This window comes from Triturus cristatus, chromosome 6 (genome assembly GCF_964204655.1).
Source record: "Triturus cristatus chromosome 6, aTriCri1.1, whole genome shotgun sequence".
Lineage (NCBI taxonomy): Eukaryota > Metazoa > Chordata > Amphibia > Caudata > Salamandridae > Triturus > Triturus cristatus.
The window spans coordinates 1,428,397,599-1,428,424,549 of record NC_140589.1 but is presented as its reverse complement, the minus strand read 5'-3'; the positions used below and the strand labels follow the sequence as shown (position 1 = coordinate 1,428,424,549).

General features: G+C 47.1%; 1 protein-coding gene across 3 annotated transcripts in view; it reads left to right on the top strand.

Annotated features, from left to right (window-relative positions):
• Window positions 1-26,951, top strand: part of LRP11 (LDL receptor related protein 11) — a 327,158-nt gene that overhangs the window by 198,732 nt on the left and 101,475 nt on the right. For 2 of the 3 annotated variants that reach the window (XM_085612480.1, XM_085612479.1), the window contains exons 4-6: window positions 3,726-3,851; window positions 25,498-25,707; window positions 26,743-26,913. In XM_085612480.1, coding sequence (XP_085468606.1) covers window positions 3,726-3,851; window positions 25,498-25,707; window positions 26,743-26,913 — 507 coding nt within the window. The remainder of the gene's footprint in view (window positions 1-3,725; window positions 3,852-25,497; window positions 25,708-26,742; window positions 26,914-26,951) is intronic. The other variant, XM_085612481.1, reaches the window with a different exon arrangement.

The following is a 26,951-nucleotide window of genomic DNA, read 5'->3' as shown; positions in this document are numbered from 1 at the left end:
TTCACCCCCAGCCACAAGGATCTGGGTTTAATCTATCATTCTTTTGCTCACCACACCACCCCAGTTTGACTGCGGTGCTTTTTTTTTACCGATCGATCAGATTTGGATCAGTAAATAAAAAGGACCAAAGGGTAAAATGAAAGCGAATAATAATACCACTAATACAACAACTAATAATAATAGCAATTACAATAACAATGCCGAATACAATTATAGATTTAATTGTAATCATATTAGTGGTATGATGCAACATCATTAATGTTGAACGAGTTACTTACCTAGAGAGGTAATAAGCATAGCACAGGAACTACTATTCCTATTTGGGTACTTGTTAGGTACCATTTTCATTTGTTTTGTGTGACACCGCAGACAACGACAGCATATCAAAAATTGATGCTGATAATTCATTCTTGGCATTCATTGCAGAAAGCAATGTTCCATATGTAGGTGAATTTTCTACCATAATGTATATTCAAAAGCTACCAATGTAAATCTGTGTTCCTTGAACTCCTGTGGCTGCGGGTTCGTTTGTGCTTTGGGGATGCCTGACCTCTCTGGCTTCCTACGTAACAGGCGACGGGGCTGGGTCATTGTCTGTGTTGTTCAGGTGGTGCACCGCCGTCGAAAGGAGCCCAAAAGAGAATGAAACGTCTGTGTGCTGCAAACAAAATAATCCTCCACCAGGTGGTGTGGGAACAGCTGGACACAGCAAAACAAGCTCCATCGCCTAATCCGAACACAGTGTGCTGCTTCCAGCGTGGCGGAGGAAGTGGAGTCCGGAAAGTGGCCAGACTACTGACTGATCAGCGCGAGAGAGAGAGTTGTTTACAGAGATATTAATAACGTATCTCAGTACTGAGTGGAAGCTAACACGGGATAGCGCAAGCCAGAGTGGAAAGTGTTCTGAGCTCCAATAAAATCTGGAAACTGTGGAGTAAATAAAGAACAATTGGTATAAGAGAGAGCGTAATCATACACAATGTGCAAATGTCTGTTTTTTTGTGAATGCGGAGGAATAAGGAAGGTGGGGCAGAGAGCCCCATGGATGCGAGAGAGTGACATGAAGCACAAGAGGGGTGGGAGGGTGAAAGGCATACTTGGCAGACAACTGGAAATGACATGCATTCTCATGGAGTGCTTCACCAAAAATAAAAATAAAATGTTCCTGGAGAGTCTGTACTAGGGGAAGAATAGAAGCTGCCAATGAGATGGTAAGCAGGCTATGCTCCACAGGCGGGACAAACACAAGCTTCTCGGGCTAAAAACCAAAGAAAGGCACCTAATAGAATGTAAGCAAATGTGAATGCAAGAAGGCAAATCCTTGCCTTCTTAAGAAATTGAGAAAATGCATTTTTAGATAAGCTTTTTGCATGCCCCCAGTATGTCTTTTGCTAGCAGACAGCTGTGCTGTCTGGTGGGTTTCGACCTAAAAACTATACAGGAATGCAAGTTATCTCATGTAAAAATATGTTTACCAAACATTTGAAGTATAATTAAAATAATACATGAGGAAGTTAAAATATTACATTTCAACATTACTTTGAATACATGTAAAAAACTAAAGGAAAGTTTTAGGTGGGCTCCCTCCAAATAACATAAATAAAAGCATAATATATAATAACATTAGAGGATGTTAAATAATTTGAATTAATTTTTTAAAAAAAGGTGACTGTTATACTTAAAAATATCATCAATAGTGGTTTAAAATACAAATGAGGCCGTGGCCCACAAACAATAATGCATTATTAAAATATTACAAGTAATGACAACATTTACAAATACAAATATTAAAGGCAACATATTGCAAACAAGCTGAAACCTGAATATGCGTTTTTTGGGGTTAGCACCCAAAAGTGAACAATTTAAATGATGTTATTAATAATAATCAAAAATTGTCTTAATGATTATAGGTATAGCTAAGTGATTGCAAAATGGTAATGTACAGATGAAAGCTAATTTGAATTAAATAAAATGCAGATGGTTGTATAATTGTGAGGATGAAGCGCAATACATATTAAAAATAGGGTAAGTAACAGAGAATCAATAAGAGAAAATAAAATAAGTTGAAAAAATGAAACACATTGAAACTCTAACACTAAAAATGTAATTGACACAAAAAAAAGAAAATTGAATTGAAAAAAAACTTGAGATAAATATAGGGACGATGTAGCGGGAGTTGATCTAGTAGTAAATTACATCAGATACTTGCGCAGGCGAAATCATAACATAACCTAAGATGTATTTGATGCTGTCCATTTATATATGTATCATTGATTTCAAGACTTGAAAAGTCACCATGTGCAATGATTCCACACGTTAATACTGATACTGCAAGGTGCGCATCTTGTGTTTAATCACATGTGGGATGTGCAGATTTGCTCCACGCAATCAGTATTATCAGGTGTAGTATTGCTACATCTTTTTGCAATGGATATCATAGTCTGGACTTCAGTGCGCTTTTTCTACCTAGTTTCATCTCCTAATCCGTAATCTATGAGCTTCATGGCACCGCCTGGCAGTCTGCAGATACCTGAATGAAGATGGGTCTGTGACAGAACATGGATGGTGCTAGGAGACCTATTTTGCTGATCGACACAAAGAGTTCTTGCCAGTACTTATGCCAGTAAAACCTACAACGTAAGGTGATGCTGAAGCTGAAAGGAGGAGTGCCTTCACTGAATTGTATGCTTTTTTCCTAGTAATATTTTATGTCTTTCTAATTGAATCATCACTAAATATATAACAAGGGGAACCACTGGTGTTGGTCATGTGTGCCGTTTCTTATACCCATTCAAAGAAATAAATACTTTGGGCCTTGTTCTAAAAAAAGATAATAAGTCTACAGCTGCGTGTATTTGGGATCTTGCATAACTATAGATTTGTGACTTTTGGCATTAACAAAATGTTTCCAGGTTACGCTTGGAACCCCAAGGCTGCTGTAGGTTTTATGATGTACTCTGAGAAAAACTCATAGCATATATTTTTGCATGAATAAAATGGGCATCACAAGTTCCAATGCTCCTTTTGATTTCGTTGTCAACCCAAAACATTTTTCTCTTTGGAGAAACACCTTTCCTGACAACACCACCACCACCATTTTGTGGGTGTTCCCCACACCTTTCCATCCTGGATAGGGATTTACTCCTGCCTTTCACAGGTGACAAAGGTTTGGAGACATTTATAAGTCTGTGGGTGTTCACAAGCTTACAGGGCATTCAAGGAATGTGATGCCCACTTCCCGCCCTGATTGTAGATTTACTCCTAGAAAATCTTTGCGTGAGTAAATCGTTTCATGAGTGTAAAACCAGGTTTTGAGAATACTGAAAGCTTGTTTTGCCGATTAAAAAAAAATCAGTTTGTTCTTTTGAGCCAAACAGTATTTTGGAGATTTTCGACGTTTTTTCTTGCCCTTAATAGGCACGGAGATTTCATTATAAATAAGTTCTCTGCAGGAATCAACTTGTGAGGTTTTATCATCTCTAAGTTATTAGCTTCTGTATTTTGCACATTTCCTGATGTTGATTTGAGAATCTTAGGAAATCCTATCTAGTAAACTGTTTAGAACTATTATTTGTTTTCTAGTAGTTACATATCTTTGCATGGAAGTCAAAAGTACCTTGATTCATATATCTTCTTACCACTGAATCTCCGTTTATTTAACATGTATAGGTTTATTCCCTATAGTTCTAGAACATGAATGTTATTTGTATGTTCTGCTTTAACAGGCTGCACGGGATCTTGCTCTCGCTATCAGTTTACCTGCGATGACGGTTGCTGCATAGACATCACATTGGCTTGTGACAGAGTGGTTCAGTGTCCTGATGGTTCTGATGAAGCCTTTTGCCAGAACTGTGAGTAATGCAATGTAAATTAGTAAAGTATGTGTTATTGATCTATATCAACCAATAAGTAGAGAAGATCATTATTTTAAGCCTTGGTTTCACATAAGAGAGTTTATTACTGATGTCTTACAAACCTAATTAACTTCTATTTGCAACCTATCCTAATATTTACTCTAAAATGAGCAATTCAATTAATGAATGGCAATTGTTAGACCTGTCAGCCTTAGGGTGGTCTTCCCACAAAGTTTTTGTCTTACTCCTCCTGTTTTTGCCGAATTTGTTTTTGTTGGCCTTTGGAATCTGCAAACTTTACCACTGCTAACCAGCGCTAAAGTACTTGTTGTCTCTCCTTTAACCATGATAAAATTAGCTTACACCCAATTGTCACATGGCATTTACTTGTAAGTCCCTAGTAAACTGGTACCAATGGCCTATAAATTAAATGCTAGTAGTAAGGCCTGCCATTGCAGCCTGCGTATGCAGTTTTAAACATCCATTTCAACATGGCAAAATAAACCTTGTGCCAGGCCTAGGCCTTCCTATTTAATACATATGTCAGCCCTAGGGTAGTTCCTACTCATCCCAGAGGGCGGGGTGCAGTGTATTTAAAAAGTTGGACATGTACATTTAACTTTTGCATTTCCTGGTAGTACAAATCTCCTAAGTTTGGTTTTCACCACTCCAAGGCCTACCTCTCCCATAGGATATTATTGGGTTACCTCATTTCACTTAATGAGTGATATTTTTCAATTTAGAGCTGGTAAGAATAAAGAGTTTGATGTCTAAAGAAGTGAAATTTAAAACCCTCTTTAATGGCAAAATAAGTCACAATCCTAAAAATGCCACAAAAAGTTGCTGCAGCAACAAATGATGGACGGAATGATGAATGAATCAAACATTCACCCTCAGTCAAGAGATCTGGGTTAAATCCATTGTTCTTTTGCTCTCAATGCCACCCCCAGTTTGGACCCAGCCATATGCAAATCAATCTTGACCCTGCACCTCATGGGAACAGTCCAGCCCGAACTGCCAAGCCGGGTCTTCCCTAGACTGGAAACAAGCATCATGAGAACGGTTTCGGGGCATCCCCCCTCATCAGCGAGGCTAGCTTGAATCCAGTGGCACAGCAAGCATGGGCCCTGTGGAAGACTCCAAAGGACTACTGTGCTGCTATTCAAGAAGGACTGCTACTCTGCTGCCCTGCTGCCTGAGTGAGAAGGACTAGACCTACATCTTGAACCCAGGAACACCAAAGTGACTGCAAGGGCTAGTTGACTGTTCTCCTGTTCAGACCCTCAGCGACAGAAAATACTTCAATTACCTTGACCCCAGTACCTGGACTCTGCAGTGAGTTGTGCCACCCAAGTGGGCAGGACTCACTGGCTGATAAAGACAGGTTATCTACAGTCAGTTTAGCCCACTTCTGCATAAAGGTGGAACTCCTGACATCATTACATTTCACCATCAATGAGCCAAAGTCCCACCTGAGCCCCTTGCAGTGTGAGCCATTTGTTGGGGCAGTTTTTAGTACAGTGGCGCTCTAGGCCTTTCCTCTGCCCCAATTATAGGACATTCAGAATATGATCCTAATATTTTGGGATTATTACTGGTTTCTATGAGCTGTCTCTGAGTCTTCTTGGTCTTCTGGCCTATTAATTCACCTCATCCCAAAAGTCAGGTGGCACATGCAGGTGCTCAGTAGACCCTCATATCCCAGTGGGCCCAGGATCAGGGCTTTCTCTCACTCTCCATTCAGATCTCGAAGGAGACATCACAGAATCCACAGTGGTGGCTGACCGGTGCAGACACTCTTGCTTCCGTTCCCAGAGTTCACAGTGAAGACAGATGCATCTGCTGAGTTGGGGAGGCTGTTAGATTTGGGGCTCTCTAGTTGGCATAGGTAGGTACCTGTGACAAATAGGGACCCTTGTGTCTAGTCAGGGTAAGGGGCTACACTCCTAAAATAACCCCTGCTCACCCCCTTGGTAGCTTGGCACAAGCAGGCAGGCTTATCTCAGAGGCAGTGTGTAAAGCATTTGTGAACACATACAGTAATAGTGACAACACTACAAATGGACACCACACAGGTTGTGTTATAAAAATAAGTATTTTTATATAGACTTAACACAAGACCGAACAACAAAAATCCACAATACTGTACTCAAAAATAGTCTCTCAAAGGGGAGTGGATGCGTAGGTTCCTTTCTGGAGCGCAGGGGAGTTGATGCTCGCTTCCTTACTGTGTGGTGAGTTGATGCGTCGGTTTCTTACTGCTCTCCGGTGCGATGCGACACGCTGGCACCTCGATGTGATACTCTTCTCCGGTGCGATGCGACAAAATGGTGTCTTGGTTGCGATGCGAGAACGTTGGTGTGATGCGTGCACGCCCGACGGCCGTGCGGCGACTCGATGATCTTTGGAGCCGCGACAGGCCCTGCGTCGCGCTTCTCCGGTGATGCGACGATGACCTCTGTGGCAGCATCCCGCTTCTCCGGCGATGCGTCGGGATGATGACAGCAGCAGCGGCGGCTCGCTTCCTCGCCGATGCGATGACAACGGCGGCGACAAGCTTCTCGTTGTTGCGCCGCGCTTCCAGGTCCCAGCGACACGGAGTCTCTCAGAAGGCCCAGCACAACAGCAGGCACTTCACTTCCCAGCAAGGAAATTCATGGGGGAGCTGGTTGGTGAAGTCTTGTATCCCTGAGACTTCAGGCAGGAGGCAAGCTCTAGTTCAAGCCCTTGGAGATTCTTCTTCAAGTTGATAGAAAGCACACTCAGTCCTTTTCTCCTCTCTTTGGTAATGAAGCAACCACTGCAGGCCAACCCCCAAACACACAGCACATGGGTAGTCTCCTCCTTCTGCTTCCTGCTTCTTCTCCTCAGCAAAGGTTCGTCTTGATTCCCAGAAGTGATCTAAAGTTCTTGGGTCTGGGTCCCAATATTTATACTCCTTTTCTCTTTGTTCTCTGAAGTCAGAGAGGCCTTTGCCTAGTCCAAACCAGTTCTGGTCAGTCCTGGAGCACTTTGTTGACATGTCTCCTACTTTCCTTTCACAGTGCAGGGCAGGGACATCAGACACACCACAGGAGGTGGAGCCAGCATTGTGGAGGGAAGGCCCAGCCCTATTCAGGTCCCAGGTGCAACCCCTCCTGTAGGAACCTGGGGTCACCAGGCCCTATAGGCGGTAGCGTGGCGCGAGCCGGTCGGGCAACCAGAGGGCTATGTGTTAAGCAACCATACACCACACGCTTCTCATGGACTAGAGTCACACACAATAAGGGACGCCACACCGTTTAAATTATGCAAATTCTTCAAGTTTATCCAAGTATAGCTGGTCAGATGCAGTTCAGGAAATAACAAGGTAATACATGAATCATAATACCATTGTGACATTACATTCGACACTCTGGGTGATATCTATGCAGTGCCTAACCTTGTTCTAGCGCCGTGCGCGCTTACGTAAAGTCTTTCCCTGAACCGGCCGTCTAACTAAGCGTAATACTTGAAAGGGGACACCTTGGGTTCACTAACATGGCGCCTGTAGAACTGAGCGCTCCTCGTGATCAAGGGCCCCTAGTACTGTGAAGCAAGGCATATAAACATAGCGCTACGCGCAATCAGTTGCATGTGGATACGTTTGCGTAGAACATTTAATACATCGCGTGACTCGTAATCAGTCGCATGTCATTACCTTTGAGCAGAGCATATAACACAGTGCGCTACTCGCATTCCTGGGCATGTAACTACTTTCGAGCAGAGCATATAACCCAATGCGCTACTCGCATTCCTTGGCATGTAATTACTTTCGAGCAGAGCATATAACACAATGCGCTACTCGCATTCCTTGGCATGTAATTACTTTCGAGCAGAGCATATAACACAATGCGCTACTCGCATTCCTTGGCATATAGTTACTTTCGAGCAGAACATGTAACACAGTGCGCTACTCGCATTCCTTGGCATGTAATTACTTTCGAGCAGAGCATATAACACAATGCGCTACTCGCATTCCTTGGCATGTAATTACTTTCGAGCAGAGCATATAACACAATGCGCTACTCGCATTCCTTGGCATATAGTTACTTTCGAGCAGTGCATATAACACATGGGGTTACTCGCCGTCCCGGTCTCTCCGGCTGAGGAAGCAGAGTCGGTGGCGTGAAGCGCCACACGAGAGTAATGTCAGTCAGTACTTTGAACGGCTTCCAGCGGGGAAGATTACTGGACTTGAGGAGCGAGTCCCTATGCTCCGGTGCAGTTCACAGAGCACCGCGCTCAGTAACACAGGAGGGGGGACACGGACAGGATCCCTCGGCGGGGTCTCTCCGTCGCGCAGGCTGGGGAGGGGATTCCCACGGAGGGGACAACCCGGGCCAAGTGCGGTGTGGTTTCCAGACCAGCAGGGGGCGCACCAGGGGGGATCTCGGCCTCCGGGCTTACCTCCGTCTCTGCGTCAGCAGGCGTCCGTCCTCACGACGTTGGGGGAACTCGGCCCCGACCTTGCGCTTCTCCTCACACGGCTGCGACGGCAGCAACGGGGCCCCGGACTTCGCCTGGGCCTCGCGACACAGCAGGGCACTCCTCCAGGCCTCCAGGCCGCGGCGGTGAGCGCGCTGGCTTCGTCGTCGCAGGGGGGGGGCTCAAATTAAGGATGGGGATATGGTGCTCAGCGGAGCACGCTGCCGGGGGTCCCAGACCAGGGCAGGGAGCGCGGGGGTCACAGCGCTAGTACCTGGTCGATCCCCGGTGACTTGGCAATCGGCTTAGTATTTTGTTCACTAGGGTAGCTTGGACACGCAGTCTCAGCTCTGGCATTCACGGCTTACAGCTCGCTCTTGTCATGCAGTCTCAGTTCTTAAAGTTAGGTTTCAGTTCTCAGTTGACAGATGAAGTCTTTTGGCGCAGATGTATCTGGCGCCCTTAAGGGGTTCTGTTACAGGGGTAGGGATGGAGAGGGCGACTAGGTCCTTCCTAGTCAGGCTGGCAGAGAGTCTCTGGGTCCTCCTACTACTGGGCAAGATCAGTGGGATTCACAGGGCACCTCACTCACTTAAGAGGCAGTACCTAAATCCTGTCACTCTCAGAGGCATAAGTCCCTGGCTAGGCCCTACCGCCTACACTCCTGGTGGATTCTTCCAGCTCTGCTTCACCCCAATGGCCAACTCACCACAAAAGCTTCCCTCCCACTCTTAAGTAGCCCTAGGTCAGGTGACCTCTAGCCAAGGCGGCAAAAGTAAAACCCCACCTCCCTTCTAGAAGGTTCCAGCTTCTTCCAGGAGCTTCCCCACTCTACACACTTGTTCCCTTAATTTTTTTAACCACATCTGTTTAAAATTGCTGTCCCCCCCCCCTTTTTTTCTCACCCCCGACCCCACAGGTGTAGGGATCCTTAGCGCTGGGATACCTCAGGGTGACTACGCGCTCTATAAAAATTTCTAATAATAATAATAATAACTATGGGACAAAAAGGCGGGCTGGTATCGCAACATTGTTGTGGGTCCCAGCCAGCTCCTGGCAGCTAGGGTGCTACTATGAAAAACGACCACCCTGCAGTAGCAGGGGTCTGTGGCAGCCATCTTGGGAGAAGGGAGCACCTGCACCTTAACACTGCCTGGCAATGAAAAAGCGCCCGGAGACCTAGTCCAACATAAAAATGAGGGTGGAAAAAATGAGGCACGATACAAAAATAGAAGGGGAGACCACCCTAGGGCTGACAGGTCCAACATGCGTCCCCCCCAGCCGAAAGAGGGGAGAGCTACCCAACCTCTAGGGAGTTCTCTTCACTAAGGCGGAAAAACCTGGAGAGACCGTCAGCATTGGCGTGGTCAACTCCGGGCCGATGTTCCACCCGAAAGTCCATCCCCTGTAGGGAAATGGACCACCTCAACAACTTGGGGTTTTCGCCTCTCATCTGCATGAGCCAGCGAAGGGGGCGGTGGTCGGTCTGGATAAGGAAGTGAGTGCCAAAGAGGTATGGCCACAACTTCTTCAGAGCCCATACCACCGCGAAGGCTTCTCTCTCAATGGTGCTCCATCGCCGTTCCCGAGGGAGGAGTCTTCGAGATATGAAGGCCACAGGTTGGTCTTGGCCCTCGGTGTTGAGTTGCGAGAGCACCGCACCTATGCCGTGCTCTGAGGCGTCGGTCTGTACAATAAATTCCTTGCTGAAATCGGGTGTTGCTAGTACTGGAGCTGTACACATCGCATTTTTCAGCGTATCAAAGGCTTCTTGGCATGCAGGTGTCCATATGACCTTGCGAGGTTGTTTCTTTGAGGTCAACTCCGTCAAGGGGGTCACGATGGTACCATATCCCTTGACGAACCGGCGGTAATACCCAGTGAGGCCGAGGAAAGCTCGGACCTCTGTTTGGGTCTTGGGGGGCTCCCAAGCCAAGATGGTTTCAATTTTGGCCTGGAGGGGTTGCACCTTACCTCCGCCCACCAGGTGTCCCAGGTACACGACAGATCCCTGTCTAATCTGGCACTTGCTGGCTTTAATAGTTAAGCCAGCGTGTTGCAGCGCCTGCAATACCTCCTGGAGGTGTCGCAGATGGTCCTCCCAGTTGCTACTGAAGACAGCTATGTCATCCAAGTAGGCTGCTGAGAAGGACTCCAGGCCAGATAGTACCTGATTCACTAACCGCTGGAATGTGGCCGGAGCATTTTTGAGCCCAAAGGGCATCACTCGAAATTGGTAGTGGCCCTCTGGGGTGGAGAACGCTGTCTTCTCCCGTGCTCCGTCGGCCATGGCAATCTGCCAATATCCGGATGTCAGGTCAATGGTGCTGAGGTACCGGGCTGCTCCCAGCTGGTCCACCAGCTCATCTGCACGTGGGATGGGGTGAGCATCTGTCTTCGTGACAGAGTTCAACCCCCGGTAGTCCACACAGAACCGAAGTTCTGGCGTCGTACCCGGTGGGGCCGCTTTCGGCACCAACACCACTGGACTAGCCCACGGGCTGCTGGAAGGTTCTATCACCCCCAGCTCCAGCATCTTTGCCACCTCACGCTGGATGCTATCCTTCACTCGGTCAGAGAGCCGGTAAGACTTGTTCTTCACCGGGGGGCTATCCCCTGTGTCCACATCATGGGTACACCAATGAGTGATTCCAGGCGTGAGGGAGAACAACGAGGCGAACTGTCCCAGGACATGGCGACAGTCCCTCTGCTGCTCTGGGGTCAAGGATGGGGAGAGGACTACACCTTCCACCGAACCATCCTTCTCTTGTGCCGCAAGAAGGTCAGGAAGAGCTTCACTCTCTTCCTCTTCGCTCCCATCCGTCACCATAAGAAGAGCAAGCTCCGATCGCTCATGGTGCGGCTTCAGGCGGTTGACGTGGAGCACCCTGAGGGGCTGACGGGGGGTTTTTACATCCACAACGTATGTGGTCTGGCCTCGCCGCTCCACAATGTCGAACGGGCCAGTCCACCGGTCCTGGAGGGCACACAGCTCCCCAGGTTCCATAACCCACACCTTCTGTCCAATGTCCAACTCGACCGTCCGAGCGTTGCGGTCATACCACTCCTTCATCACGGTCTGGCTAGCCTCCAGGTTCTCTGTGGCTGCCTTCCACAGCTTGGCCATCTGGCTGCGGAACGCCAGCATGTAGCTGACAATGTCACGGGGAAGCTTCTGTGAAGTCTTCTCCCACCCCTCTTTCACTAAACTGAGGGGACCCCTAACGGGATGGCCATAGAGCAATTCAAACGGGCTGAACCCGACTCCCTTCTGCGGTACCTCCCGATAGGAGAATAACAAGCAGGTTGGAGGACGTCCCATTTACGCCTCAAGCCTTCGGGAAGGCTTCGGATCATCCCCTTCAATGTCTTATTAAGCGCTCTACAAGTCCGTTAGTCTGGGGGTGGTAAGGGGTGGAGAACCGGTAGGTCACTCCACACTCCTTCCACATGGCCTGCATGTAGGCCGACATGAAATTGGTGCCCCTGTCCGACACCACGACCTTCGGCAATCCCACTCGGGTAAAAATTCCCAACAGTGCCCGCGCCACCACCGGTGCAGTGATGGTCCTCAGAGGAATAGCCTCTGGGTACCTTGTGGCGTGGTCCACCAAAACCAAGATGAACCGGTGTCCCGCTGCGGTCGAAGGGTCCAATGGCCCAACAATATCGATACCGACCCTCTCAAAAGGGGTCCCGACCACGGGGAGCGGTTCCAACGGGACTTTCAACTTTGTCCCAGTCTTGCCACTCGCCTGACAAGACTTGCAGGTCTTGCAAAAGGCGTCTGAGGCAATCCTCATCCTGGGCCAATAAAAATGGGGGACTAACCGTGCAAAGGTTTTGTCCTGGCCCAGGTGTCCAGCTAAGGGGATCTCGTGCGCTAACTCCAGCAGGAAGGCCCGGTAACACTGGAGGACCACTATGGCCCTCGAAGATCCATGTACCGGCACCCTGGGCTCACTGTATAGGAGACCATCCTCCCAATACACATGATAACCTCCCAGTTCCTGACTAGCCACTTGAGCTTCGGCCTGCCGCCGCATACCCTCAAGAGTGGGCACGTCCTTTGTGCTTGACAAAATTCCTCCCGGGTAGGCCCTCCTTCCACTTGCCAGTCAGCAAGGGTCGGCAAGTCCTCCACAGGAACGACATCTACCTCCGCGGACTCCGGGGGCACCTCTGCGGCCTCCCCATCCGACTCACGGGGTATGTCCTCTACCACCTTCTTCTTCCCACGTTTGGGTTTGGGTTGGGCCATGATTCCAGGCTCCTACTCCGGGTGAGTTCCATGCCGGGCAGCCATGGACCGCGTGCTCACGCAAGTCCACCCTGGTAATCCCAGCATCTCAGTGTGAGCGTGAAACTCGACGTCCTTCCATTTGGTGTGCTCCAGGTCGTTCCCTAGCAAACACCCCACAGGCAAGGCAGGGCTCACAGCAACTCGCAGTAGGCCTTTGACTCCTCCCCACTCGAATGGAACACGAGCCACTGGATAGTGACTCAAACTGCCGTCAGCCAATACGGCCGGATGGAACTCCTCGGGGACTACTTGGTCTGGGGACACCAGCCGCCGCACGACAGTGGTCATGCTGGCCCCTGTGTCCCTCAGAGCTTCCACCTCCTCCCCATTAATTCTCACCCTCTGCTGATATTTAGCAGTGTTCGGGGGCAGGGACACTACGGGGACCACCTCTCTATCCCCGAGTGAAACCAGTGTCAGGCCTGTCCACTCCCCTTCCCTATCTAAGGGCAGCTCCACCCCAAGCGCTATACTACTCACCCCGGGACTCTTCACGCCCGATGGGGCTGGTGGTCGCTTGCGACACTTGGGATCTCCTCTGTAGTGTCCAATCTCCCCACACTCGTAGCACCGCACAATCCTTGGCTGCTGACTCCTGTCAGGGTAAGTGGGTCTTGTGGAATTGGACGGGGGTGGGGTTCCTACTCCCTTCCCAAACTTATTTTGGGGACATTTCGAGAACTCCACCTTTTTATCTCCCCCCTCTTTCTTCTGGGGGAAACCCTGTCCGCCTTTCGAGCCATCTCCCCCGGGGCCCTTGTGAGACACCCGGGTGCTCACCCAAATATCTGCCTCCTCCGTAAGCTCTCGAGGATCCTTCAGCTTGCGGTCCACCAGATGTTGGCGCAGCTCCGGAAAGCTCTTATCCAAGAGGTGCTCCCTTAAAAAAAGATCGTACAACCCTTGGTAGTCCTGTACCTCGCTGCCACGCACCCAACCATCTAGTGCCTTCCTCGCATAATCAAAAAAATCTACCCATGTCTTGGTGGACAGCTTATGGCTGCCACGAAACTTCTGCCTATACTTCTCGGGGTTCAGGCCAAACTTCTTTAACAAGGCCTCTTTCTTGGGGGCGTACTTAACCTGATCCGCCTTGGCCAAATATAACAGGGTGTCCCTAACAGTGGGAGGTATATACCGGTAGAGACCACCTCCCCAGTTACTCTCGGGTACCCCATGGGCCGTTAAGGCTACCTCGTATGCCTCCAACCACTTCATGATGTCATCCCCTAATGTATAATTGGCTATGACTTCTTTGGGTAGGTAGAATTTTGGTTCTTGAGGTTCCCTGGGTATGCTGCCACCATTGTCTTTGTTAGACGCGTTCAATTGGAGGGCGCGTAACTCCAGCTCTTTTAACTGAAGCTCGTGCGCCAGCTTCTTCTCCTCCATTGCCCATTTCTTATTCTCTCTTTCTTGTTCCAATCTGGCCCTTTCCCTTTCTTTCTCCTGCTCTAATTTGGCCAGCTCCCATTTTAATTGCCTCTCTTCCCTCCTGTCCTCGTACTCTTGTGGAGACGCGCTCCTCCTGGACCCTGTTCTACTACTGGCCCCAGAACGTCTTCCTGGGGGCACATTCTCAGACATGTCTACTTTCAAGATGTCTAGGACTTCCTGGGCGCTCTCCCCCTGAGGTGCCTCTGGCGCTTCCTGTCCCTCATCCCCTCTCCCGTCTGGGTGGGCCTCTACCCATGCCCTAATGGCGGTACGGAGTTCCGGCCCTTTGGCTCTCCGCATCCCAGGCACCCCCAACTCCTGCGCGAACTCCCTTAGTTGCTTCGCTGTGTACCCCTCGAGGTCAGCTAACCGGGATTCCATTCCGGCAGATGGGGACCTAGACACTAAGGAGAAAATTCCTAGGGTGTAGGCAAAAGTCAATAGCTAACCAGGCTTCTTGCACTCTCTACCTGGACAGTGGAACTAATGATCCAGCAACAATGGTTTCTGAGCTGTGGAACAAAAAAAATGTAGGATAGGCGTTTAATTGTGGCGCCCTTCGCCTCACGGAAGGGTGCTGTATGGTCACAAGTCCCAAGGATCCCACCGCTGCCACCAATGTAGGAACCTGGGGTCACCAGGCCCTATAGGCGGTAGCGTGGCGCGAGCCGGTCGGGCAACCAGAGGGCTATGTGTTAAGCAACCATACACCACACGCTTCTCATGGACTAGAGTCACACACAATAAGGGACGCCACACCGTTTAAATTATGCAAATTCTTCAAGTTTATCCAAGTATAGCTGGTCAGATGCAGTTCAGGAAATAACAAGGTAATACATGAATCATAATACCATTGTGACATTACATTCGACACTCTGGGTGATATCTATGCAGTGCCTAACCTTGTTCTAGCGCCGTGCGCGCTTACGTAAAGTCTTTCCCTGAACCGGCCGTCTAACTAAGCGTAATACTTGAAAGGGGACACATTGGGTTCACTAACATGGCGCCTGTAGAACTGAGCGCTCCTCGTGATCAAGGGCCCCTAGTACTGTGAAGCAAGGCATATAAACATAGCGCTACGCGCAATCAGTTGCATGTGGATACGTTTGCGTAGAACATTTAATACATCGCGTGACTCGTAATCAGTCGCATGTCATTACCTTTGAGCAGAGCATATAACACAGTGCGCTACTCGCATTCCTGGGCATGTAACTACTTTCGAGCAGAGCATATAACCCAATGCGCTACTCGCATTCCTTGGCATGTAATTACTTTCGAGCAGAGCATATAACACAATGCGCTACTCGCATTCCTTGGCATGTAATTACTTTCGAGCAGAGCATATAACACAATGCGCTACTCGCATTCCTTGGCATATAGTTACTTTCGAGCAGAACATGTAACACAGTGCGCTACTCGCATTCCTTGGCATGTAATTACTTTCGAGCAGAGCATATAACACAGTGCGCTACTCGCATTCCTTGGCATGTAATTACTTTCGAGCAGAGCATATAACACAATGCGCTACTCGCATTCCTTGGCATATAGTTACTTTCGAGCAGTGCATATAACACATGGGGTTACTCGCCGTCCCGGTCTCTCCGGCTGAGGAAGCAGAGTCGGTGGCGTGAAGCGCCACACGAGAGTAATGTCAGTCAGTACTTTGAACGGCTTCCAGCGGGGAAGATTACTGGACTTGAGGAGCGAGTCCCTATGCTCCGGTGCAGTTCACAGAGCACCGCGCTCAGTAACACAGGAGGGGGGACACGGACAGGATCCCTCGGCGGGGTCTCTCCGTCGCGCAGGCAGGGGAGGGGATTCCCACGGAGGGGACAACCCGGGCCAAGTGCGGTGTGGTTTCCAGACCAGCAGGGGGCGCACCAGGGGGGATCTCGGCCTCCGGGCTTACCTCCGTCTCGGCGTCCGTCCTCACGACGTTGGGGGAACTCGGCCCCGACCTTGCGCTTCTCCTCACACGGCTGCGACGGCAGCGACGGGGCCCCGGACTTCGCCTGGGCCTCGCGACACAGCAGGGCACTCCTCCAGGCCTCCAGGCCGCGGCGGTGAGCGCGCTGGCTTCGTCGTCGCAGGGGGGGGGGCTCAAATTAAGGATGAGGATATGGTGCTCAGCGGAGCACGCTGCCGGGGGTCCCAGACCAGGGCAGGGAGCGCGGGGGTCACAGCGCTAGTACCTGGTCGATCCCCGGTGACTTGGCAATCGGCTTAGTATTTTGTTCACTAGGGTAGCTTGGACACGCAGTCTCAGCTCTGGCATTCAAGGCTTACAGCTCGCTCTTGTCATGCAGTCTCAGTTCTTAAAGTTAGGTTTCAGTTCTCAGTTGACAGATGAAGTCTTTTGGCGCAGATGTATCTGGCGCCCTTAAGGGGTTCTGTTACAGGGGTAGGGATGGAGAGGGCGACTAGGTCCTTCCTAGTCAGGCTGGCAGAGAGTCTCTGGGTCCTCCTACTACTGGGCAAGATCAGTGGGATTCACAGGGCACCTCACTCACTTAAGAGGCAGTACCTAAATCCTGTCACTCTCAGAGGCATAAGTCCCTGGCTAGGCCCTACCGCCTACACTCCTGGTGGATTCTTCCAGCTCTGCTTCACCCCAATGGCCAACTCACCACAAAAGCTTCCTTCCCACTCTTAAGTAGCCCTAGGTCAGGTGACCTCTAGCCAAGGCGGCAAAAGTAAAACCCCACCTCCCTTCTAGAAGGTTCCAGCTTCTTCCAGGAGCTTCCCCGCTCTAACTATGGGACAAAAAGGCGGGCTGGTATCGCAACATTGTTGTGGGTCCCAGCCAGCTCCTGGCAGCTAGGGTGCTACTATGAAAAGCGACCACCCTGCAGTAGCAGGGGTCTGTGGCAGCCATCTTGGGAGAAGGGAGCACCTGCACCTTAACACTGCCTGGCAATGAAAAGGCGCCCGGAGACCTAGTCCAACATAAAAATGAGGGTGGAAAAAATGAGGCACGATACAAAAATAGAAGGGGAGACCACCCTAGGGCTGACAGGTCCAACACCTCCCATCTATCTAGATGCAGATCTCTCTATTCAGCCTCGTGCTGACCCACCCTGTCTCCTGGAATCCCCCAGCCCCTGTCACACAAACTCCAGACAAGGAATACACAGCCTAGCAGAGGCAGGTTTGGGTGGTTAGACAAGAAAATACCTACTTTCTAAAAGTGATATTTTCAAACACAGAATGTTAAAACCAACTTCACTAAAAGATGTATTTTATCATTCTGAGTTCAGGCATACTAAACGCAAATTTCTACCATGTTCCCTGAGTCAGTTAGAATTATAAAATGTAATAATCAAACTACCCATTCTGGCCTATAGAGAACAGGTAGCCTTGCAATAGTGAAAAACGAAAATGGCTGTAATTCACTATTAGGACATGCCACACACACCAGGGCATGTCCTACCTTTTACCTGCAATGCACCCTGCCCTTGGTCCTACCATAGGGGTGACTAATATGTATAAAAGGGAAGGTTTAGGGACTGGCACGTGGGTGCCCTTGCCCAGTCAGCATGGCAGTACCAGACTGCACACAGGCTTTGCAATGGCAGACCTGAGACACACTTTACAAGCTGCTCCGGTGGGTGGCACAATCAGTGCTGCAAGCCCACCAGCAGCATTGGTTACAAGCCCTGGGTACACGCAGTGCACTGTACTAGGGTCTGACAAGTAAACCAATCAAGCCAATCATGGAGTCACTAATCCATACATCAATTTACCCTAGGGAGCACTTGCACTGTGGCACTGAACAGCAGTGGCACAGTGCCCAAAGCATCTATAACCAGCAAAAACACATGAGGCAACCGCAAACAATGGAAGGGAGACCCATGCCAATGGTGCCAGGTCTAACAGAGGCCATCTGGGAGGGAGGATATTAGGGACTTTTGGTCTCTGGCAGAGCACCAGCTCTGAATCCTTCTTCTGGAACTCTGGTGATTCACCTGGTTATAAAAGCCTTCCTGACATCAATAAAACGGAGGCTGGGGCAGGTCCCTACAGACCACACCACCACCATAGGGTACGGCAACAAGCAGGATAGAATGGGGTCCTGGATTTTGTACCAGGAGACATTACCCATCTGGATGTGGCTGGAATAGGAAAATATCTTCCAAGTCTCAAATCTCCTTGCACAGTCCCTGAATGCCAAAGTGGACTAATTGAGTAGGCGTTGTCTGGGGGCATATGAGTGGCATCTCCATCCCTGAGTGACTCATGGTATCTTTGATCAGTTGGGTATGCCCTAGCTAGATCTCATCTATTGAGAACTTGCATTTTCACCGCTACCTCTCTTGCCTATAGTTCTGAGGAAAATTAGTCCAGCCTGCGCCCAATTAAATTTCATCACCCCGGACTACCTATAGCACCTGAGCCTTAGTATTTGTTCTCTGATCAAGCTTTCACTTCAGGAGAAACATCTGCCTCGGCAGCAGGCCAGCAATCCTTAAGTTCTTTTGTTATCCCAGCAAAGCCTTGTGGGGTACAAAGGGAATGGTTATTTTGTTGACTCTTTCAGCCTTTCTGTGTTTACTAGCCCTACCAATTTGTTTAAGGCACCAGTTGTAATGCGTTTTATAGACGGTCTGAGGCACTTGTTACCCGCCCCCAAAGCGTTTGTTATACATTAATGGGAGTTCAATCAATCAGGGTTTATAAAACACGGCTAATCGCCCAATAAGTTATCCAGGCACTTGCAGGTCCCGGAGGGTTATTCGAACAGCCAGGTCTCAACGGTCATTCGAAATTCTGTAAGTGAGGATGGCCCGGAGGTGTGGGGGGAGACTGCACTAGGTATCTGCTGCGATGTGGGAGAAGGAGCGCCGTCCACTTCTCCTTCGGTAGATGCGGAGAGTCTGGGCAAGTGAAGTGGAGGCAGAGCGTAGTCTTCTCGGCTGTAGGTGGAAGTTTAGACGGTGTTTGATGTACGCGGGTCCTTGGTTGTGTACAGCCTTTAGCGTGTGAATCAGCAGCTTCAATGTCATCTCTTCTGTACGGGGAGCCTGTGGAGTTGCCTGAGACCAAGTTTTCAAAATGTCATGACATTTTTCTGTGCATGCCTTTTGAGATGAACTTTTCCATAAGGTTCTTAACACTAAGAACTGTCTTCCTTATTGCCATTACATCTGCGGTGTGTATGAATGAACCATAGGTGTTTTAGGTAAAACCTTCTACACCACCTTCTTTCCAGACAAATTGGTCCTGATGACCCAGGAGATGACTCTGGCATAAATTTTTGTCCTTCCTCACCCCTCGAAAGAGGAAGATGGGTGATGAGCTTTTAGATCGAATGCACAAAAGTCCATTGCATGGATGACCAGCTCTTGGTGGGATTTTCTGAGGCAAAATAGGACAAAACGCTGCAAAAGAGTAACCTGTCTAGGTGGATCGTCAAAATCTGCTACACACTGGCCAAGAAGTACCACCCAGAAAGTCTGCAACTCATTCCACCAGGGCCAAGGTTGCTCAAATAGGTTTAGCGTAAGTTGTCTTGTTCTGTACGTCTGCCAGGTTGTGATGTGGGTGTCAGTGCATAAGTTCAAGAAACACTATTGCCTTAACAGTTAGGTATGGTGGGAAAGTCACTTCATCCTCTTGGTTCTGCAGGGCTTTTTGGTCTGAATCCACTCCACAGACCCTTCACCTTTGGGAGGTACTGCTATTGTATGCATTCTAAATGTGAGGAATTTGTGGTTAGAAGTTTTGGCAATGATCTTTCTGGTGGATACTTTTTATAACAACAGATTTTTCACTGCCCTTCAGTCGCCTCATTCTTTGGAGTGGTCTCTTTACTGTCCAAAAGGGTTCCAACTTAGGAATTCAGCACACTCTCTCGGACAATTTGTTTTACGCTCCACATATGAAGACGCAAAAGGAGAAAGTTACAAGAAATGTATATCAGCACACAGAGGTGACTCTTCTCCGTAACTATCATGGTGGTATGTAGTCACCTAATGGCGCATGGGAGCATTGCGGAAAGAATTTTCTAGATCCTGGGGATATGCCAAAGGTGAGGAATTGATGTTGAATAAAGCAGCCACCAGAAAGTGTTGCCGCAGCTACATAACTTGTTCATTAGATGGTGTATTTTTCATGTTACTATTTAGGTGAATGGTACAAGAAGCCTACCTGTTGTGTGTATGGTTGTTTTGGTGATAAGGCTCCACTGTTTTTGTTCTATTGGGATGCAATGTATTATTGATTCTACCATACTAATTTCAGGAATTGTGGTGAGTTTTAAAGTGATTACAATCTGTGAAAAATGCTAATCTTCTGGTGCTATTCGATGAACCGTTATTTCGGGAAAATATTCAACTAAAAAGAGAACACATTTTGAATAAAATCATAAATACCTTCCTCATCCATGTGAGGAAAATGTATGTCTTCTCCAGCAGCTTGTCTACCAGTATAAGCACATTATCTGTCCTGTTGAACACTAGTGCTTTATGAGAACTCTGAGAAGTTCACTGGCAGCTGTTATGTGAATAAGGTGACGTCTGTTGATACAAAAAGAGACTTGTCCTGTGGTACAAACCATGAATCTCCTCGGTAGACATCAACCACCTAGGGGCCAATGAAAATGTAGCCTTTTGGTCGTATACAGCTGTCTGTTTTACAATATGTTTTAGTGACCACTGTTAATGTAATTGTTGTTTCTATTATTTTGAGCTTTGCCTTTTCCCTTTGCCATTACTCCGTTTTCTTTTTTGGCTATATTTTACTTTTTTTGCCATTTTCCCTTTGTGTTTTGTTTGTTTGCCTTCTTTGTTTACAACTAATCCCAGACACACATGGTGCTAGATACCTTGTAAGTCCAAGGACACCAGAATAGGAAGGTGAACATATACCTAAGAGGAAATAGAGGTTTGTTTTGCGCTGGAAATTCACGATTTAATTTAAGTGCCTTTTTTGGAGTTCCTTGAAAAGAACTTTGGTTTCATTTTGGCTTCAGTAGAAAAGGAGCAGAATGGTGGTCTCAGTGTGTTCTATCAAGCATCGCAGCCATGATTCAAGCATCATACACAGACCCGTTGTTCATTCATCATGGGTAAACAAATGACTAACAGGACAAACCATCTCTGACCCATTCGTTAGCATTCTGTGTGCTTGTGCTACCCACAAGATGTGAGAATGGATGAGGTACAGAAGTGAGTGATCATCTGTGCCACCTATTCAATGCCCTCTTCATTCCAAGCACGTGCCTCCATTGAGCCTCTAGACTCACAAGATGACCTGTTGAGTGCCACAGCCCACCGTCACCCTTGGTAGTGATGCCTGTATTGAGACCCTCCTGAAAATAAGTTAGTTACACGATCGAGACATACATCTATTCTGCTTTATTCAAATTCTGATAAGGAGAATACCCCAGGCCGGATATCTCGGACCTCCTCTACACTGTGTTATCAACTTTTCGTACAGTAAATTAAGCATTCTTTAAACCTCTATCCCTCAAAACAGCTGATCGTTTTTGGCTCAATTCAAACATTTTGTACTCAAATGGAGACATTTATAGTTAGGAGATGAGGAGATCTAGGCATTTGAAGTAGTCGCTTGTAATTTAGGTAAATGCATTTATCCAGGCCTGTAGTACTACATACCCTCAAAAGTAGTTGCCATTTTATTTCATGTCAATCCCCTGTCATAGCCATTACACAACTTGTCTTCACAGCTGGATATAGTATAGGCTTTACGTTTTATTGCATTTTTTATGACGCGAACCTGGCCCAGGGACATTGAAGCACTTTACAACAGACCCATGGTTTCCCATCTTACAATATCTGCAGCTCTAGCCACTGTGCCACTTCTCGCCTTTATTTCAGTGTACAAAATCTATCCCCTTGATAATGTGCAGAGTGGTGCAGTGAAGTTACACTGGCGACTTGGCACAAAGACGAAACCATGGTCCGAAATTCGTGCCCACACATTTTACACTTGTTAGTCGACACTTAGAGATGTTACCCGAAAAACAACTTTTTTTATAGCCCGTTGAACAACAAAGATACACATTGACGGGAGTGCTTCCTTGATGCAGACAGTGAGTGCCTCTGCGTGTATTTAGTTTGTCTGCTATCACTTCATAACATTTTACTTTTAGATGCACTTTTGTGTGTCATCTTGGGTAAACTAGTAAATAAAATACTTGGCATAATTGTAATTTAAAAGATACAGTGATGACATAGTTCTAATGCTCGAACGCAGTAGGCCGCTCTGCATTTTCCAACCTTCGTGTAAATAATGCCATCGTGTTATGAGAAGGGTCTTGATTAAACGTTTCATTTCGCCTTTTTGTGTTTTTTCACTCCCTTTCAGAAAGTGATTGAAGTGATTGCAGAGGCTTCTCCACCCCTTCCAAAATATCATTATTTGTCTCAATCATGACTTAATTTCCTCAGTAAACAACGAGGCGCAAGGGGAGTCTGTTTTTGTGGAGTATGCGTGTTGATTTGAAGGGGCTATGAAGTGTGGCAGCCGGGGCACAAGGCGGGGTATAGGAGTGTGCTGGGCTTCAAGCCACCAGTGCACCATAGTGTTCAAACAGGTGCACGCGCTCCCCGCCGAGAGCTAGCACTGCTCAGGGCCGGTCCTAAGAGTTTTGGGGCCTGAACGAAAGAGAAGACGTGAAGCCCCTCTCATTTTCAGGTGACATCAGAAGAAATGTAATCACAGAAGGTGACACCACAGGGCTATTTATCGTTTTTGGTATCGCTTAAGTGGCCTAGTGTGGATATCAGGAACATGGATAAAAAGCTAAACACCCAAATGAAATAAGTCAGTCTATTTTAAAGCTATATTAAGTGGATTACAGTAGCCAAATTGAACAGATCAGCTAGGCACAGGTCTCACAAAGATGGATTTTCTTACTCAATTTTAACTGACTGTGTCCTGATCAGTGCATGATAAAAATTACAGAGCATTGTGTAAAATTAATTGAATGCCATCACTATGGTAAAATATTATGCAACAGGGTGTAGGGAAATAAGGTTGAGTTCAAATACATGCACCTTTTCATTTTTATTTGAAAGCTTTATAAATCAAAGGACAGAACTAAAATATGACAGCAGAGTACTGTAGAAACAAAACAAAGCATGTATTTTAGTCAAGTCCCCATGCCTCCGTGTGAGGCTGCATCAAAGAAGGGTTAAAACACCCCTGTACCGAAAAGGCTGTTTAAAATGTGAGTTTTTAGAGTTCTTAAACGTATACATCATTTGATTTATTTCTTTAATCGGGATCTTGTACTGCGGCATTTTTGATGGGAAAATGAAAAGGAAAGTTCCGAAATGCAGGGAAATAACAGCAGGATGCACTATTTAGTGTGGTATAAAGAAGCAACTTGAGACCTCCTCTGGTGGAAGCCTGTGCTAGTGACAGCCACTGTAACAGAAAAGAAAGTTTGACCATGCTCTTATTTTGGAACCACTAGTCATGCAAGTTGTGAGAATAAGGCAGTGGACCGCTTTGGTGCGAGTGTGTGTTTGTTGCAGCAGCATTCCAGTGCTGTTTGTTCCTGCTGCTGCTTTGACAGTTTAGGCCTTTGTATCATCAGGACAGAGAAATAACATCAACAATTTGGTTTTGCCTCTAGAGCACTGCAGAACAGCTCAGTTTCTTAGCTAGAGTCTGGAAGCTGACCCCTTCCTCATACCCGAAGAATTGGTTTTATGTACTCTCGGAGTCATTAAGAAGTTCTTGCATGGCACTGCTGCGGGGATGTTACTAAAGAAGTCTTGCTGTGGTGGTGAACCGAGAGAGGGGCTGCTGTGATGGGCACACTATAGGGAATGCATTATGGATGCGTCAGCAAGTGGGACCTAAAATCGAGAGTCAGACTTTGTTTACGGGGTCTTCGCAGAGAGCTGCACTGGCTAATAGAAGTCAGAAAGGAGCTTTTTGTTCCTGTAGCTCTCTTGAAGAAGGAACTCAGGATACACTATCACACGCGTTATTTTGGGCACCTGGCCTATAACTACAAAGACAATATACACCTCAAGCATAGCTCATGGCACTATCACACTCTCTCTAGAACCTTACACTCAATACAAAACATGCTACAATTTACAATTTGCTAGTGCGACGTTCAAGTAGCAGTTAGGTGTCACTCAAAATGACATACATATGATGTAGAAATTCCACACGTAAACACACTGCATACAGAAATGTCACACATTAACAAGTGAGTAGCGAGAAAATAAAAATACCCTCAACCCCCCCCCCCCACACTTTCAACCAAAGTGAAGCAAGTCGAAATTTTACCAATATGGTACAGGCCTCCGTCTATTTTTAAAGTCAGATATGCTGATGAAGGCCCTTTGAACAATTGTTTCTTTTTTTATGACTATCAGTAGGGGTCTTATTTAGATAGTGACTGTCTGTGTTATATCACCAAATTATAGTTGACCTGTGTTGTAGTTAGACCTGCCAAAATATTGCATCTACAATATAGTCTATTAATATATCTTCAAGGTACCAGTAGCTGCTGCTACCGAACGGGGATGGTGAGGCGGGTGGGAGTAGAGGGGGTGGGGGGAAGAAAAAAATTAATAAAAGCACTTACCTACATACCGCCGGCTGCCTCTTTTGTGCCCCCTTCTCCGGCAGTAGGAAGCACACAGCCTCCCAGCATCCCCTAGCCAATCACGGTGCTCCCTTACAGCAGCATTGTGATTGGTCTGAGCGCCGTGGTTCGGTGCTCATAGAGGGATTGGGAGGCTGTGCATGTTCTCCTCCCAGGCTGTGCAATACAGCCTGTCGAGAACATGCAAAGCGCTCCTGACTGTTTTGCCGGCCAAGACGGCTGGCTAAATTGTCATGCACATTTAAGGTGCAGCCGCTACTCCTCCTCCCTCTGGGTCACAGGAGCCAGCCCCCCCCCCCCTAACCTAACCTGGCTTCAACGTCGTGCTCAAAACCAAAAATAAAATGATAAAAACTGAGCTTTATTATTATTTTATTCTTTGTATTGAGCTTGCAGTTGAAGCAGTGGGGCGACGCTCCTCTGTCTTAGTGGAGGAGCCGCCCCTGCAAGGTACCTGTATATAATTGCCTTGACATACAGTGGTAGTCGATATTGTGGAAGTAATATTTTTTTAAGTCACCATTTCACCCTCAATATTGTGACCTACCACTGCGGCAGCAACCATGTAAAATATTTTGTGAAAGGAGGCCTTGCGGCATTGATTTACAGTTGCAGTAGTATTTGCATATGTTCACATGAAAGCACTGCTGGGGTCTCTGACCACAAGGTTCCCAGCAATGACTTTTGATTCAGAAAGATGGCGGCAAAAAAGCAGGGGCTGTTTTTGCACTGTTCTGATGATATTGTCACGCGTCTCTGAAAAATGCAAATGCAGAGATTCAGATAGGCCTTCTTAGGCATGAGAGTGCCACGTGTGGAGATAGATTCAGAAGTGTGCTAACAGTGTTTTCTTTTTCCTTCAGTTGGTCCTGATAGAAAAACAGTGACTCATTCAGTGAACAGCAACATAGAGAAGAAGACCATGGAATCGGCTAAAACGGATAAAGTTGCTAACATAGTAAATGACCAACAAACCAGGGCAGGAAAGCAGCCTTTGGTGTCTCCTAATGAAGAAAGGTCTGAGCAGAATAGGATACCGGAAATGAAGGAAAACAGTGAGCAGTTTATACCAGGTAAAAAGTCAAAACTCTACATGTGCCTTTCTGCGTTTGCTGGGGATCCATTTTAGATAGGGATGTGAGTTGTCAGCCAAAGTGTCCGTACAACTGAGACCTGCAATAATATAAGATGGCTTGAGAGCAGGGCAAGGTAACATTGGCGAAACTGATCATAGGAGCATGATTACTTTGAGCATTGATGTCCTGCCAAAGTATTTTAAACGAAAACAATCTATGCATGAAGCACAAATGTGATCATTGTATATTTACAGGATTAGATTTACTTATTTCTTTAAATGAAAAACTTAATAAGGGAAAAGTTAGAAAAACACAATTCAAGGGAGGACCTTTCTGTTGAGGGAAGTTTATAAACGCAGCAATGTGAGATCTCAAACAATGTTGAGGGCTATGACAATTGCTCAAAAATGTGCATCAACAATTCCACCTAATATCCAGTACTGTAGCGTGGACGACAAAAAGTTACTATCTAATGTAGGAATTTCCCCTTTCCACTGCCCCTGCCTAAAGTGGCTTTCCTGTAGTTGGTAGTTATAATGAAGGCAGAATAACCATTCTGCTGTGCCAATTCACACATAACACTTATGATGTGGGGAATGTCGAGTATCATACTGAAGATTGTTGTTGCTAAGAGACTTGTAAACCTACCGCATTGACAGTAATTTTCCATTCCTACTTATCCTGAATTATAATGCTGCTTAATTCTTCCATTACACAGGACACGACTCAAAATTCTGCAATGAAATCTAAAACTCCATTACCCCTTTTGTTTTCCTTTTTAAACGCACACCCCATGTGTAATGGGATTTTGATGTAGCATTAGCCCAGGAATGACTTAACATCTTGCTCATCTTGTTAATGTCTGTTTAATTCTATGGTGTATTAAAATGTCCATTTTTGTTGTCAAAAGCTTGTTGGTTATATCGTATGCATTTTAGTTGCCACTTTGAGTTACTAATGTCCTGCTTCAACGTTTTCTCCATGAATATGATAAACATATTTTTTTTCTTGTGTGTTCCTCTGATAAATCAGAGCGCTGCTTAGCTCCCCCTGTCACTGGCCCCTGCAAGGGTCTCTTCTCTCGCTGGTACTTCGATGTCTCTTCTGGCACGTGCATGCATTTCTTCTATGGTGGCTGTAAAGGCAATGAAAACAACTTCCTACAAGAGGCGGACTGCATCAGTGAATGTGTAGATGTTCATGGTAAATTCATGTCTACTTTAAATCATCACTCGCCCTTT